The sequence below is a fragment of the Octodon degus genome, unplaced genomic scaffold (assembly GCF_000260255.1).
Source record: "Octodon degus isolate 3935 unplaced genomic scaffold, OctDeg1.0 scaffold00132, whole genome shotgun sequence".
Lineage (NCBI taxonomy): Eukaryota > Metazoa > Chordata > Mammalia > Rodentia > Octodontidae > Octodon > Octodon degus.
The window spans coordinates 4,557,839-4,575,080 of record NW_004524708.1 but is presented as its reverse complement, the minus strand read 5'-3'; the positions used below and the strand labels follow the sequence as shown (position 1 = coordinate 4,575,080).

Below are 17,242 nucleotides of genomic sequence, written 5' to 3'. Positions count from 1 at the left end.
AATATATTCTCACCATAAAAAAAGCACATCAAGATAAAAAAGTAAAACCACCTAGAATTCCACCATCATTAGTATGTTTTTATATTCATAAACATATACATATTGAAACTGTACTGAGCTCATGACTTTTTGTCCCATTAGGTTTTAAATAGTGGAATTCTGAAATATTAGAGGATTAACAGACTAAAGAAGAGTTTGTCATAATTTAACCATTCTCCTGTCAGGTATTTGGGTGTTTCTAATTTTCCACTTTAAAGCAATTCTTTGCATATAAAGGAATATATGCAGCATGTATATTCTCAATTCAATTTTGTCTCTGACTAGCTGGTCAGCAATTTTTCACTTTTTCTTGATTCTAGTTGTTTGTTCTACACTGGAACTTAATGCTTCTTGCAATATTTACAAGTGACTACCAGTCCCTGGTTTCCTCTGCTTCCTCCTTAAATTCCTAAGATGCCCTGGAGGGTAGGGAGGTCAGTGTACTCTTTTCCACTGACCTTTGCCCAAGCTCCCGTTAGAGTTGACAGTTCTCAGGGTGCCCAAGCCCTTTCCTGAGCGCTTCCCTGGAGCTGTCCAGAATTCCATCTCTGACCCTGCCTGAGGAAGCCAGGAGCTTGGAGTGCCTGAGCATTTTCATCTCACCTCTAGTGAGTAACACAATTTAATACAGTATTAATAACTCATCACAGACCTTATTACTTTCCTCACACAATTCACACTTGCCTTGACCTACCTTTAAGTGCAAAACCTCAGCTATCACTTGTTATGCAAGCTTAACCCCTGCCCCCAAAATCTCAAGAAGGATTCTGAAATAAGGCCTCAGACTGGGAATGCATCCTTATATGTTAATGATGTAATTTTTGTTTAGTTGTAATTTACTATCCTAACTCAAAAGCATATCTGCTGAGGACTGGTCTTGGAAATAAGCCCCTCTGTGATCCCCAATGTGTGGAGAGAGCATATGTAAAAAGATAAAGTGTCAGAGTTGGGAAAGCCATTTATCAAATGAACAGTATCTTTTATCTTTGTGGAGAAAACAACTATCCAAAAACATGTAAACCATAGAACTCATAGTCAAAGACCAAGAACATTTTGTAATTATGAATTTTATTTTTATCTACTATGCCAAGATTTTCATGAAAGAGACTTTACATCCATCTTTATAATTCACTTTACAGGCAAGTTCTAATATACAGTATGTACTCTGAATCAGCTTTTGAAATCAATGTGAAAAACAATACTGTGGATATTATTTTTGCTTTTAGTCATGATTTAGGAGACTTTAAGTTCTCAGGGTCAGTATTATTTTGCTATAGCAAGGCTTTAGCAAGGAGAAAGTGGGTAACTTTTCCCCAACAAGGTTAAGAGATATATTTTTAATTAATAACATAATTGCACATTGGCACCCACCATCATAATCATTTATACAAATTTACTCTCTCAAGTTGCGGCAGCAGAAAACTCAAAAAGGGACATGTAAAAACACTGAGAGAACAGAATTCAAGCATCAGATTTAAGAAAAATAGCAAGGCCATCATCCCCAAGGAAAAACATACGGTATTTGTATTACAGTTATAATTAATTTTCTAATGTGTGCCTAAGCATGCAAACAGAGCCACCCAAAGTAACTCAGCAACACGACTCTACTGTCAAAGGTGGAGTACCCGGAGCTGGTGCTCTGGTCTTCTCCTAGGAGCGAGCCTGTGGCGTCTGCGGTGCAAGCCCAGCGCTCTGGCCCAGAGCCCACAGCAAGAGCAGAGTGCACCTCTACCTACATCTGGAAAGCCATTCTGACCACAGGAGCAAGGAGGAGAAGCAACTACCCAGGGGGTCACGGTCTCTTTGATGCACTGAATAACATGAGAAAATGACTTTGAAAGACAATGGAACATGTAAGAAAAACTTAGTGCTTTAATGGAAAAAGACATGCTATGGTTATAGTTCTGTGAGAGGCTCTACTGATAGTATCAAACAGCAACAATTACAGAGAAATTCATTTCACTAAACAAAGCCACACGCAAGAGGAGGCATTTTGATATTTCAGGCACAACTCCAAGCAGTTAAGCTCATTTAAAGTGCAAATCTGATATATTCTCTCATATTCAGATTTTTACTTGTTAAAATACTTAGTAAGTATCCTAATATCTGTATAAATACAACAAATAGTAGTCTTAGATGCCTGGAAATATTGCACAAATGAAAATGAGACTCCAAAAGCAAAATTCTAGGTAGTCTCAGTTATTAGAAAAAATTTAAATGATGTAACTCTGTAATTCTTTGTTTAATGCCTTAAAATAGTCCTTACCTATACTTAGAAACTCATTAGGCCAAGCTTTCCTTAAAAAAAATTATGTGTCCTATTAATAACCAAATATGTGATTCTGCATATGCTTAATTTTCTCTTTCATAAATGTGAAACTTAACCAACCCCCATATAACTTCCTCAGGACTTTGAATTTGTACATTTCCAGTGTCTTTACTGGTACCACAATAACTAAGAGAATGAGTGATCTAAGCTTCTGTAGGAGGAGGGCTGGGCACAGAGCTGATCTGCAGAAGCAGTGAACAGAGCAAGCTGAGCTCTGGTAATTCAGCAGTATGTTCATGGCAATATCTGACTTAACATTTACTAAGCTACCAGCATGACACTGCAGCTTTTTTAAAAACCTGCAGGAAAATACTTTATTTGTATAAGCATTCTAGATATTTTTTCTCTTAAATATGCTTTGTAATTATATTGATGGCTCTCTCTTCTGCTAAGTGGAATGCTTAACAAAGGTACAGAGAAGCTGAGCCACCCATGAGTGAACACCTCTTCAAATTCATCAGAGAATAAAAATAGCACAAAGGAATACATTACTGGAGACAATGCTTTTATGTTACAGTCAATAAAGACATTTCCTCTAGACTGGGGGTTTAAAAAAAACATAAACAGTTTTCCCTAAGGATAAGGCCAACTTGTAAATAATTTTTAGAAGGGTCTATACCAAACTTCTAAACAAACCAGATGCCTACTATGTCATTCCTTATTGTGTTTTACTTTACAGAAGACAGCATCCTATTTGCAGTGCATGAAATCAGTTTTCTCTCCCCTTCAAAACAAAAGACCACACATGCTCTCCTTCACAGTTGTAGCCTTCTAGGCTCAGCTCCAGGAACAAAGCAGAGCCCTGCTGATGAGTGTGGTGACTCCCCACTAACAGTATCTGACTAGGCAAAGGGGTCTCTAACATTAACACAGGAAATCCTAAATACTGAGATCAATGTTGTGGTGTGAGTGGTTATAGTTGTGTGAAAGGCTCTACTGGTATTATCACACAAATACTGGATCCGCGCTGCTCACCTAGTACCAAGTCTAAGAAAAAGTTTGTGGCAACTCCAGGGACACGGCTCCCAGGGGTGAAGTCTGAATCAGAATGGAGCAAACACCACTTTGGGAATTCCACTCAAGCACTTGCTATTTTTCTCTTAAAAGACAGCAGACAATTTCAGTAATGTGCATTTCTTAAAGGAATCCTTAGAAATCCAAGTGATTCTTTTGGCCATAATTCCTTTTGATATATTTTTGGTAACTGATCAAAACATGAATTGAAACATAAACTGATCTAAGGTATTTTATCTATAAATATTATTCAAAATTCAGATTCAGATTTAGATCAGCCTAAAGATGACATGATGTCAGTGTGTTCTCTGAGAAGGCAAATGTACTCAACTGTCCGACAAGTGGTCCAAAGCACAACTGGGTTCATACACATGATCACTTGGAGGTTCCACGACTACCTTGGGTGGCACATTAAAATAAATAAGCGTATTTCTTTTGAAATATCTCTTAATGAAACACAGTTTCCCATGTATCTTTTGAAATATCTCTTAATGAAACACAGTTTCCCATGTACAGTCCTATTTTCCTTCTCATATCTACTTTTCAAGGAACTGTCATTCAAATAATCGTCAAGTGAAAAAAGAAACCTAGGAAACTAAATAAAACAAAACTACTATGAATTCTTTCTCAAGAGAGTCTTAAATTTTAATTCTTTTCAAAATATTTTAACTTATTTTGCTATAGAAAATAAGCTTTAAATCCCTATGTGTGGGATACTTATATCCCAGCAGAGCTTTGTGCAAATATTTCAAGTCCATTGTTCCAGTCTTCGGATATTAGCAGAGTCAATAAATATAAATATTACAATAAAGACTTAATTTAAAATATATGCTGTGGAACCTTAAACCAGCTATGACGGGTCAGTCTACAGGGTTTGAAACTGAACTGCCAACAAAATTCTAGCACCAACACATATTACAAACAGATACACCATTAGGAATGGGTTTCAAGGTGTATCACAAGCTCTCCACATCTACCCAGTACCAATACAAGCACAATGGTAATGTGTTACGAGAAACAAGGTGTTAAAGCAAAGTATAACTGGTTTATATACAATATTGAACATTTTCAGCCTGGGAAATCCATCTGTAAATTAATAAGCTAGTATTATTTGCTGATCCCAGTAAGGAAAAATAAAACATACATAGACTTCCCATTAAAAGCCTGTTCTCCTTTATTCATCACAAAGCTTTTGCATAGACCTTTTAAGTATACAAAACACTGGCCAGAGCTCTGCTTACAGATGACCATCTTCTGCTATTACCACATTGTTAGTTACATGGCAGCCACATTCCCAGGGGAACATGTAAAAGGGGCGGGCTCCGCTAAGCACAGTAACACAGATCACACAAGAGGACTAAATCAGCAAAGCACACTTCTCGCCTGCTCATGGAATATTCCAACTTCCATGATGTCCAGGGCAATGGATAGCATGATTAGAGACGTGAAGGCCTCTGGGATGGATAAGCAAACTTTTGTGTTTACCTGAGACAAGTATGCTCCCATGGTAGGTACTTCAACCAGGACATAAATGGAAGAGTCAAACTAGTGGAAACTTCCACATTTTAATTTTGAGATTTGCAGGCTTTCAATAGGACCTCCAACACAGTAGCAAACTGCACACAAAGCTATTACAGAACGGATTTTTAAAGAAAAACAAATTGGCAGGTGGTGGCTATGTACTTAATGTATCTTTGGTTTAGGAAGACGAGAATATCGATTAGAGGCCAAACAATCCCCAGAATGGAAATTGCCACTTGGATTCTGCATGATTTCTTTTTGTCGTACTAGTGGCCTTGGGATGCTTGTCTTGGCCTGGAAGTTTTGAGGCTCTGGTCCAGGACCAGCGTTGCCTACTTGTTTTTGTTTGAAAAAGGTGGAAGGAGGGCGGAGCTTAGATGCTTTCAAATTCATATTTGTCAGGCTTCCTTGACCAGATGCTGGCTGAAGTTTTGGTGAGTTATATGGAGTGACTATCAGTGACTTCTTAGAAGTGGGAGTTTTACTTGGAGCTGATTTGGAGTCTGGAGGAGGTGCCAAAGAACTCAAGGTAGATGGTTTTAAAAGCTGCAAGGACTTGGGCTGGGATGGGTAGCCCATCTGCAGAGAATGATCGCTTCCAATCCCTGTAGCTTGGTCCTCTGTGCTTGACTGGGCAGGTGTCTGAAGAGAAGGTACAAACTGTGTGTCACTGCTTTGATTCTTTTCCAAGTTGGAAGGCTCTGGAACATTCGTGGTCATGTTCAAGTTCACTTCACAAGGTGTACACCTAGCTGCATCCACTTTCAACTGTGGGCTGGAGGGGAAAGGCCGGTCTTCCAAACCACTGCTGTTTTCCTGTTGCGAGCTGCGTGAACAACTTCCATCTGGATGTGCACTGTCCTGACACAGGCCCTGGACCGTGCACTCACTGTGGGCCTCGGTGTGTGGTGGCTTTGTTAATTTTCCCTGGGCGTGGTCTGTGGGTCTGGGAAGGCTGCTGGAAGGCTGTAGTACTTGAGGCTGTTAAAATTTAAAAACTGACATTAGCAACAATTTCTTTTAGTGATGGCACCCAGAAGTCATGTAAGTAAAGTTTCATATAAGATCTTCTGGCACTATGGTTTAATATGGAAAGTATGTAGCTTCTTAAAAGTAAAAAGATGAATTGCAATATTCAAACTCATTCACGAGACACAAAAGAGTGGTAATGCAAAAAAAAAAAAAAAAAAAAAGAATGACACAGGTAGTAAACACTAAACAAGCCCAAAACTGAACAGGGGAAAAAGAAAATCTTAAAGTACTTAAAGTACTAACTGATTATAGAAAAACACTCCTGCCAGAATAGATTCATCAAATATCCACAGGAGACAGAATGACTTCGATAGCACTTCTGTTCAATGGCCACAAGTTTCACATTTAACGGTGATCCTCAGAACACTACCCATTTTAAGGGTCTTTTAAAAATTAAAGTTGTGTACCATGCTTTAACATGCTGTACTCTGTACAAAACTAAAATCACCATGGGTATATAAGATTTAAAATAAAGAGTATGTTGTCAGCTTATGTGACATTCTAATTATTTAAACAAAAAAGGTCAATACACTTTGCTAAGGCTAACCTGCCTTTAATATTCCTGTTGAAAATTTCAGAATAAAATGTCTGCAAAGCTCATTTGTTCTGTCTCATTGTTCTTACAGCTGACATATGGAAAATATACCTACGTGCCCAAAAGTAAAGGCCCATTTAGTAAAATTAAAGTAGACCAGATGTAAGGGTACAGCATGGTGACAGCTTGCCTACCATGCACAAGGCCTTATGTTCCATCCACAGCATCACAAGAAAATAAAACAATGAAAAAAAAGGGAAAAAACCCTGGAGCCTCTTAAATGATGGCCAAGTGCAAAAAACATGAAATCACCTCTGACTAGAAATAAAGCACCACAGTCCACACCAGCAAAGCTCTCAAGGCCTATTAACCTTCCAAGTACTTCTCAGCAGCTCACTGTGTGATTTTTCTCTACAAAATTCACAGAGAACATGCAATTGCCATTACTTCTTAGCATTGAGTGAAAGAAAAAAAAATCAGTAATCTTCCAATGGCCCAACTGGTTAAATACAGAGATGGGTGCAGGCATGTCTTGATACAAGGGTTGGCAGCTACAGAGACATAATCATTCTCTCTCTTACACATAAACACTTTTTATTAAATAATGGCAAAAATATCAAGAATTTAGAAAAAGCCTTTGAAATGTGAACTTTAGAGGATAATCTTTCACTATTACAGTAACTTATTGACTGTGCTAACCAGTAAGTCTACACAGCAGCTCTCATTTCTCCAACAGAAGGGGGTCTACTTTATTGCATTATTTTCATTCTCCCCCCTCTGACACCCCTTTGAGTAGCCTTAGGCAATGGCTTAGGCTCAGCAGTCAAGACTGTGTGGCTGACAGCCACTGAGCACAGGCTCACAACTTGAGGAGTGTAGCTGATCTCCAAGCACAGATTCACTTTAAAAACATAGCCTTGCTACATTAAAAGAAAAAATCAAGACAACTATTCAAAATCAATTCCTACAATGATATGTTAAACCTTACTGCAGAATATTTAAAATAAATGAGGCCAGCAGGGTATAGGAGCAAATGCCTATAATCCCTGCACTTGGAAGGCTGAAATAGGAGGATGGCCACAATTTCAACACCACTCTGGGCTACATAGTGAGTTCAAGGCAGGCTGAACTACATAGTGAGACCCTGTCTTAAAAAAGCAAAACAAAATACCAAGCCAATTCCGTTGCTGACTAATGTTAAATGCCCTAGACTTTAAAAGACAGGGTGCTTTCCACACTCAACCTCATCAGCATGGACAAATTAAAATCATCACTAATTAACTCTACAGATTCTCTTTGGGCTTCCTAAAAAAAAAAAAAAGACCACTGAGTCAAAGTGATCACATCTTACAATTAATGGAAAAACAGAATGGGACTGTACTAATTTGAAATGAAAATCTATTGAAGGGGTGGGGCAGCGGAAATGAAGAGGGGAGGAGAAAGGAGCAGCAGTAAGTGTTTGATTATACAGGGATTTGTTTTCTCTTCTCATCCTCAAACACAATAGGGTGCCCTTTTCTCAAGTTAAAAATCATAACATAATTTAAAGACTCTGAAAATATTAGTGACAATTTAAAAAATGACTTGGTCATGTGCCCACTGTCAACAAAAGGTCAAGGGGCTGAGGAGATGGCTCAGTAGAATAAGTGCTTCCCTGGCAAGTGCAAGGGCCTGAGTTCAATCCCTGGTTCTGCCAAAAAAAAAAAAAAAAAAGTTCAAAACGTGCTATCCGCTCAGAATGTTAAGAGGTATAATTTTCAGATAAGATAAAGTAATGAGCAGATCAGGATAAAAACGTCTCCAGAAAAGGCTCACAACAGAGAAATCATCCATTGGCACTATTCTGATCACTCCCATCATCTGCTGACTGCCCCCACTTGGAGCAATAAGTGGGAACACTTGAGAGTCAGAAGAACTGCACATGCTCCACATATCAAAGGCCCACTGCAAATATGAGAGAACTGGGAAAAGACCAGAAAATATTGATACTTATAGCTAAGAGGAGTTAGAAAGAACAGTTATACAAATTAGAAAGGTGTGTTTTGTTTTGTTTTTTGTTTTGTTTTGTTTTGTTTTGTTTTGTTTTGTTTTGTGGAACCTGGGATTGAACTCAGGCCCTTGCACTTGCCAGGCAAGCATTTATTCTACTCAGCTATCTCCCCAGCCCCAAATTAGAAAGTTTAAATAATATCTAATTATTCAGTGATTTTTTATCCTAGCTTATGTTTTCACTAAAAATTAATTTTAGTGATATAATTTCACTATTCCAAAATAAATGTCATGTTTTATTACTGCAAACTGTAGTTTGGAAATCAATTCCACTACTGTGAACAAAATTATCTCTCTCAAGATGAAAAGGGACAGCTGGGCATGGTAGCAAACTTGGGACTGAGGCAGGAGATCTGAGAGTTAGAGACCTGTCTGAACTACATCATGAGAGAAACATTGTCTCAAAACACCCAAGAAAAAAGAATGACTACAATTTGAGAATGAAGGCGATGGCTGGCTCTGGGCAGGTAGAAGGCTTCATGGAAGAGGTTGCACACCAAAGACTAAATTGTTAGTAATTTCCTCCTGGCAAAGTACACAAGAAGCTACCCCTAACTCTAGCAAGCAAAACAGAGGTACTCTAATGCCTTGCGGCTTATACTACAACCACCCTAAAATTCTACATACCCATAAGAAGGCAAAATGTTAATCATTCATCTTCCTCACATCTACGACTACCTTTGTGGCCATAAAAGGTGCTTGTACACATCTTTAGAAGGGATTTAAATACAAAGATCCCTTAACTTCCTGGGAAGGAATATCAAAGACTTTTTTTTGGTACCAGCAATTAAACTCATGACTTTGTGCTTGCCAGGCAGGTGGTGTGCCAACGAGCTATACCCCCTGCCATACTATAGCTAAACTATTCATTTCTAAAATATGTTATGCACTATGAACTGTACAGATGTGAAAAAAAGAGTTGAACATGATATTGTGCCCGGGCTTGATGGGGCTGCTGAAGGAGACAGTCAGGTAACAGGTAAGACTATATCTCAAGCGCAGCATTTGGGAACAAAAAGGAATCATAAGCCTGAATGGAAAGGTCACATAAGGTATCCCAAATTTGCATTCCATCTGCACTGAGCTTTATAAGTTGAGTAGGAGTTTGACAAGCAGACAAAAATGAGAAAACATTCTGGGTAGCTGGCCAGTGTACCCTAGGCAGAGGCAGAAAAAGCATGCAGTGTATTCCCATCATTTCAACCTGTCAGACTAAAGGTGGAGAAAGCAACATTGGTGGGAAAGCGTGTAGGCAAAGACTGCTCCTGAGGGATGACGCTAGGCTAAGCAGTTTTGAGTTTCATGCCATAGGTGATGGCAGGCACCAGGGAACAGTAAGCAGAAATTGGTCAGCTCCATCATATGTTTTCTGAAGGATCACTGGCAAAATCATTCAGAAATGTAACTGGATGGCGGGAGATTATAAGTGAAATAAGTAGGTCATGAGGCCATGCCGACAACCTGAATGAACAATTTTACAGGTTTAGCAATAATCGTGCCTCAGATAAACCTCACTGGCTACAATACTACCACTGCACAAAGCTGGTATTTTTACAGGTTTCAAATCAGGAAAACTGGTGAAAACCTGGAGAGGCCTGAAACAAATCTGAGGGTGTGACAGGCAAGATGAGGCAGCACACGATATCTGAGTGAGGCCTCTGGGTAAACTCACAGTCCCTCTGCTTCACAGCCTCAGGAGTCTGTAAGAGCAGAGGACAAAAGGACTCCTGGCTCCAGGGCATACTTTTGGAAACTCCCCGGAGCCACCAAGTAGAGAATCTCTGCTTAGAAATGGAGACCTGGCCCAGAGTTACAAAGCTAAGCACCTCTCAAGGGATTTGGCAATTTTAAATCTTACATTACTTAGATACATAAACCTCAACTGTCCTGAGGATTCTCCAGTTAGATGACTGCATGTGATCAGGCCAAGGGTGTCAGCAATAGGCACTACCTTCCAGCCACTCGGAGGCATGGTAGGCACTATTAATGACCATCTCACACACCCACTTTGGATGGTGAACCAATCTACCCGGAGACTGTGAGCCCCTGGCAGGTGCTGACCATGCTTACTCATTCTGTGCTGTAGTCAGTACTCCTAGGATCTAGGACAAAATGGGAATACCTGCTAGAAAAATGAACATTAGCTGTGTAGTTAAAAACTTTCTCTGGTTGTAAATTATCAGTGGAGTATTTTGCTAATAGTCAATGATAGAGTGCTAATGATGATATAAAAACCAGGGTTTCTTCGTTTGTTTGTTTGTTTGTTTGTTTTTGGCAGAACCAGGGATTGAACTCTGATCAGAGGGAAAAATATTTCTTCCAGGAAGTCTGGACTTAATTCATGTTTGGAAAGATAGCAGGAAGGCTTCAATACATGCTAATTTGAGCTCAAATCTCATAACAATCTACAGCTTAGTCACTAAGTATTTTTTTCCTGAGGACTTAGCATCTCTGAACTAAGTAGGCTAAGAGAACTATCTCAGGAAGCATTCAGCTGTTTTCCAATTCTACACCTAACAAATATTATACATATACAACATGTAGAATACACACAGCATACAGTAAACACTTCATAAATGTCACCTATTATTACTAAAAGATTGAATTTAATCAATGGCTATTTTGCAAATCAATCTTAGGAGTGAAGAGATCTTTATCTGTATAACAAACTAGCTGCTATATAATATTAGGTTTCTAGGCTTCACATATATAGTTCAGTAGTGTCAATAAATGTTTTAGGTTAACAGCAAGCTTACCTTCTATCTTTACTGGCTTCTAAAAGCTAAAACATAGAGCTATGATATTCAAGGCACTTTAAAGTTTAGAAAGAACTTTCATATGACTCTATGGAGAAGCCAGTACTGTATCACTTAGCTTCTAGTCAGACTGACTGATGGGGTTTGCATCTCAGATCTATTCTTTACTATTGGTAAGGCACTGGGCAAATGATCTCCTTATCCTGAGATGGAAGATCATAATTTATAAAATGAGGATGAAACCAGAGTCTGTACTGATAACTTTATGTTTTAATTTTATGTATTTGGTATAGGATCTCACTATGCAGCTCAGACTTGCAGTGATTCTCCTGTTTCAGCCTCCCCAGCACTGTGATTACAAGCATGTGCCTCCACACCTGGCCTTGGTAGTTGGCTCAGCACACTCAGGGCAGGACTGGCATGGCATGTGGTTCCAGAAATCAAACGGGGGAGGGGAGGATGTCCTTGCCTAGGAAAGTGCTTAAACCGCTGAGCTATCTCTATAGCCCCTGTACTGATAACTGTTATCAACAGTAAAAACATGTACATGAGTGTTTACTACATTGCCCAACACATTACACATACTTGAGAAACATTATAGACTCTGGACTCTGAGAGATAAGGGCTCTCTTTATTCCAAAGGTTGCATTCATATTCTAATTCCCATGAGACTACAAGTGGAAGCTACTGTCTTCTTTTTGGAATAAGTAAACTGAGGCTTAAAGAAGTAACATGTTCAAATTTCATATGCATTAGCAAATGGTAAAGCCAGAATTTTAACCACCAAATAATTTTAAATGTAGCACTGAAACTTTATTACTCTGTGTTGAGTTGTTCTGATAGGTTCACAGGCTTTCAGAGTATGCAACATTGCTGATTATTTTCTATATCTAAAAACTACAGACAGGCTCAATGCCATCATTCAGGTCTCAGTTTTCCTACTGAGTTTTCCTACTGTCTTATTTCCTTTCTAGGTGAGATTACCTCCACAGAACAACTCTCTGACAACAAACTCAAACCACACTTGAGTTTCCACTATTTCTGGAAAGCCGTGGCTCCCCCTGACCTACTGGAGGATCAAGGAAAGGCAAATTCTCACAACTAAGGAAAAGTCTTCACCTTGCTTGTCTCAGACCCCCTCAAAGATCCCTAGCAGTACCTTAAGGTAAAACACTCATGCTAGGTTTTGTAAACATGTTCTTGAGTCACTAGCAAATAGATGGCAGAAAGAAAATGTCAAGTCCTGATTGGTAAAAATACACCAGTGTGTGCAAACTAGAAAGCAGGAACTGTTCTGAAGTGTCAAACTATTGCTGTAGAAAACACATAGGAATTGGCTAAAATTATTACTGGGTACACACAAATGTACTGTTATTAAATACGCTTTACTAGTTAAAAGGAAGATGGGAATGGAGCACTTGCAACATGCCTGTAATTTCATGCAGGCTCCAACATGCATCATGCAAAGTGGTAAAAGAAAATCCAAAAAAAAGTATAAGGAAGGTGGTAGAAAAAAGTCCAAAATTGTACTGTACCACGCTTTGTCAGAGAAGTAATGGACTAACTTCTCAACTCCTTGCCAATGGCACAATGGGAGAGCAGAGACAAGAAAAAGACAGGACAACAGTATCAGAGACCACACACAACACTGGGCGCAGCAACTGGGCAGCAGCCAGAAACACTAGCGCTGTGTTCCCTAGGTATTATGCTTGATTTTCCACAATATGTATATGATGAAACATTTTTAATAGTTTATACTTTCTGGATGAAGTGATTTTAAGTCAGTATAAATATGTATGTCCATAGAAAAGTACATGTAAGACTCCTCACAGTTGGAAGGAATTACTTGAATCTTACCAAATTTGAAAAGAATGTTGACATAACTTAACATTCATACTCCAAAGACTTAAAAAAATCTGGCACCTTGTAATCCTTTACAAAGAAAGTAACATTATTTTAGAAATAATTTTAAAGCTTCATGCATATTACAGAAGTAGATAAATTGCAGCATTTATTTTCATTACTGCTACTGCATTAGAGACCACTAAACATATTAAATATAATGTTACTGACTATATGTGAGGCTCTACATTACTATGAAGAGGGAATATTTACTTAGGTTACTAGTATAACCAGACTCAAAGACATTTGCTCAGAAGTTCACTTAAAGTCAATCAGTTTCCTGTATTCTTTTGGAAACCAGGAATGCTCTGATTCCTCTAGATCTCAGTAATCTTCCAGGGAATAACTAACTGGCAAATGTAAGTTACTTTGAATTCAGAAATAAGGAGTTCAATGGCTAGTTGGTTATCAGGTAGCTGCTTTTACAAATTACCAAAGTGATTAAGAGTGACTTAAGTATTCGTAACAGGCAAATCAGTTTCACATGACTAAGTGCATGAAACTACTATTCATGTAGTTTATCCTGAACTACAGAATAGTTCAGGAAAAAAATGACATCACAACAGTCCCAGTCCCTTGGAGTAACCAATGCACATGGTCTATTTAACCAGAACAGAATACCCCTGCAAATTACTGTCACAGAGACAAATACTGGGTAAAGAAACAAATCTCTCTTTATATAGAGAATATTAATTCTGTCTTTCTCAATAACTGCAGACATGGAGAGAAATGAACCCATACCTAGGTTTATGTGAAGGCCTACTGGACCATGAGTTAGGTGCACATTTCCAGTAAATTAACCAGTAGTTGTGCTAAGTAACGTTTAAAATTAGGGACAAAAATGCACAAAGTACCATGTTCCATGTTAACTACACTTAAATGAATAACTACCATACTGTAAATGATTTAGTTCAGCTTTGATAATGATTAAGTCATCCTAGTTTTCAGTTCAATAAAAAATATTTTATTTTTATGAAAAGTCACTCCCAGAGCTAATTTCTCATTGAAACAGTAAGACTGAAATTATCCCTTACACATAACACTGACTGAAGTCACATGTTGGAGTCAACCAGGTTGAGCCATGTAAATTTTGATGATAGGAGCACGTGGGGTCTTGGAAGTATACCTTCCTTTAAATAATGCCTTCTACAAACCTACCCAAGAAAAGCTGCCAACACTGATTTAACACAATGGTAAAATGCATCTCTGAAACTAGAAACACCACCATTGTCAAGCAATACCCAGTCAGAATGCACTCACAGGGTAACACATTACCAGCCAGCTGTAAAGCAGCAACTGTAAAAAACATTTACTATATGAGAAATATGAGTAACATACTATGCAGAAAAAAGCTAAGACAAGAAACCGAAAATACATGAAATTTTAAGAATTAGAGGAAAATAAAATCTTTTATTATTATTATTTTTTAATGTGTTTGGTTGTTACAGGGTCTCACTGCGCAGCTTGGACTCATAGTGATCCTCCTGTTTTCAGCCTCCCCAGCACTGGGATTACAGACACACGCCACTACACCTGGACTCTGTGGCCAGCTCAATGCGCCCTAGCGGCAGGGCTGGCATGCCATATGGTGCCAGGGATTGAACCACTGTCCCTGCACTTGCCTAAGCTTGCCTAAGTAGGCACTTTCGTCTGCTGAGCTATCTTGCTGGTTCCAAAATCTGTTCTTGTAATTCCTTCACAATGAGACACTGAACTATAATAGAAAGAGAAAATATAATTTCCAAAGAAAGGATCATAGTATTGCATCTACAATAAACATAAAATTCAGGTTCTAGACTCAAATGGTCACTTATTTGGTCACTTACCCTGATTTATTTATTTGCATTTTCCTTATATTAAAAACAGCAAGTATAAGTACATTACTAAATTAATATCAGTTCTTTTCTCTTTCTTAAACATATGGCTAAAGTTTTAAAACTACACATAAAATTTTCTATGTGAATAATTTGTAAAATACTTAAATATTCTTAGACTAATCAAAGGGTATGAATCAGAGAGAAACATTCTCCAGCTAAAGAGACGGAAAGCATAAGCAAAGCCAGTGGGCATGGTTGAAACACAGGCCAGCACCCAGGGAGCATTCAAAACCAAGAGAGAGATTTATGCGATCCAAAGAGAAACCAGAGTGGCCAGGGAGCATTCAGGAAGAACTCCACAGGGCTGGAGGCACAATGGCCAGCTGGCTCTTGCAGTGGGCTCATTAGATGTTTAAGCCACTCTTTTTCCTTCCCGTTTTTTCCTTCCCTTCTTTTTAAACAAAATTTTTAACAGCATAATTCTGCTTATTTTTTTTAAAAGAAATTTATTTTTACTAGTAGATAAGAATCACATTTCTTGTGGAGAGTTGGTACAGAGAAGTAACACGTCTCAGTTCTTTCTTTTATCCCCTTCCCTCCCCTCTAGCTCTTGGCTTCCTTCCCATATGCTCAAGATCTATTGTGCTATTTCCTATTATCCTTTATTCTTTATATTGTGGGCTTCTATATACATGAAACCATGCAATATTTAAGCTCATGTGTCTGATTTATTTAACTTTGAATCTGGTTATTCTAGTAACCTATGGAAATCTTCCCTCTTCATAGTAATGTAGAGCCTCACATACAATCTGTAACATTATATTTAATATGTTTAGTGGTCTATAATGCAGTAGCAATAATCAAAATAAACCAACAAATGCTGAAATTTATTGACTTTTGTAATATGCATGAAGCTTTAAAATTATTTCTAAAATAAATGTTACTTTCTTTGTAAAAGATTGCAAGGTGTCAAACCTTGTTAAGACTTGGGAGTACGAATATTATGTCAAAATTCTTTTCAGATTTGGTAGGATTCAAAACAGTGTTTTGACAGCACAATTCAGATGCAGAATAGAATGGGACTCCATTCTATTTTTCCTGTCAGCAAGAAAGGGTTAAATATTCCTCAGCATATTTAACCCTTTCCCATTTTCCCCAAAGACCTTATCTGTTCTCCAAATTTATTTACCTGGCATTCGTGTTGTTTTTGTACTCTAGTTGCCAGCTATAACATTGTGAATGACAGCTTAATTCACTGGGAAATGTAATAGAATAATCCTTCGTGATGAATAGAATACCTTAAAGGTAATCCCAAATAGCATTTCTTGCCAGAACATATGCTTATAGGAATAGTAGTTGTTTCACAAAGCCTATTTTGAAACAATATCTACTTATTTTAAAAGCTGTTAAGTTTTGTTTTTGGGGCTGGGCATGGTGGCCATGCCTGTAATCCCAGTACTCTGGGAGTCTGACACAGGAAAACTGTGTGAATTCAAGGCCACCCTGGGCTATGTAGTAAGCTTAAGACCAGCCTGTATTACAGGGGAGATCCTGTTTCAGACAAAAAAAAAAAAAAAAAAGAATAAAAATAAAAAACAAATTGGTTCTTTGGTATTTTACTTGAAAATATTTAGAATTCTTGTCTTTGCCTTCTATAACTCAGGTGGGGAAGAAAAAAATGGTTTTGAAGCTACAAAAATAATCATATATACATCTACATATACCTTAAAAATCTGGCAGTTTATTATAATGTTGCCTGGTTTCTAAGTTTATATTGTCAAAGAAATTATATTCATCAGAATTACATTAAGAATCACAGATTCATATTGTCTCATATTCTCTTCCTCTTATAACCTTCAGGGGATATTTTCACAAACCATCCTGACAATCATTTTCACAAAATGAGTATAAATTCATTTTACAGCATAGCTCATTTTGTATTTATTGAATGAAAGTATGCATTTACAACCCAGTACAAGCATGAATAGATTTAAATTTCAGATAAAATATTCATGAAGCATCATTCTCATCAGACATATCATGACACTTTTATTTTATTTTCTTCTGTATATTGTCTGAGTTTTTAAAATTATTGTTGGTACCTTCAGTGAGAAAAACAGTAGTCTGTTTTGTCCACCCACATAAGTCTGAACATTTAGGTTTTAATGCACCAGCTTCAAACATGAAGGCGAAGAAGCTTAGGTAATGTAATATCCACAGATCTTGTGTGTATGTGTGTGTGTGTGTG

At 37.9% G+C, this 17,242-nt stretch overlaps 1 protein-coding gene and 1 pseudogene across 10 annotated transcripts in view; both read right to left on the bottom strand.

The window, feature by feature from the left end:
- Positions 1 to 2,688: 2,688 nt before the first annotated feature.
- Positions 2,689 to 17,242, bottom strand: part of Ccser2 (coiled-coil serine rich protein 2) — a 186,333-nt gene continuing 171,779 nt past the window's right edge. For 4 of the 10 annotated variants that reach the window (XM_004641222.2, XM_023701275.1, XM_023701280.1 and 1 more), the window contains one exon: positions 3,855 to 5,884. In XM_004641222.2, the coding sequence (XP_004641279.1) occupies positions 5,066 to 5,884 (819 nt within the window). In that variant the 3' untranslated portion in view covers positions 3,855 to 5,065. Of the gene's footprint in view, positions 5,885 to 12,810; positions 12,851 to 17,242 lie in introns of all 10 variants that reach the window. The other 6 variants (XM_023701277.1, XM_004641223.2, XM_012516914.2 and 3 more) reach the window with 3 other exon arrangements.
- LOC111812638 lies at positions 9,863 to 10,063 on the bottom strand (annotated as a pseudogene).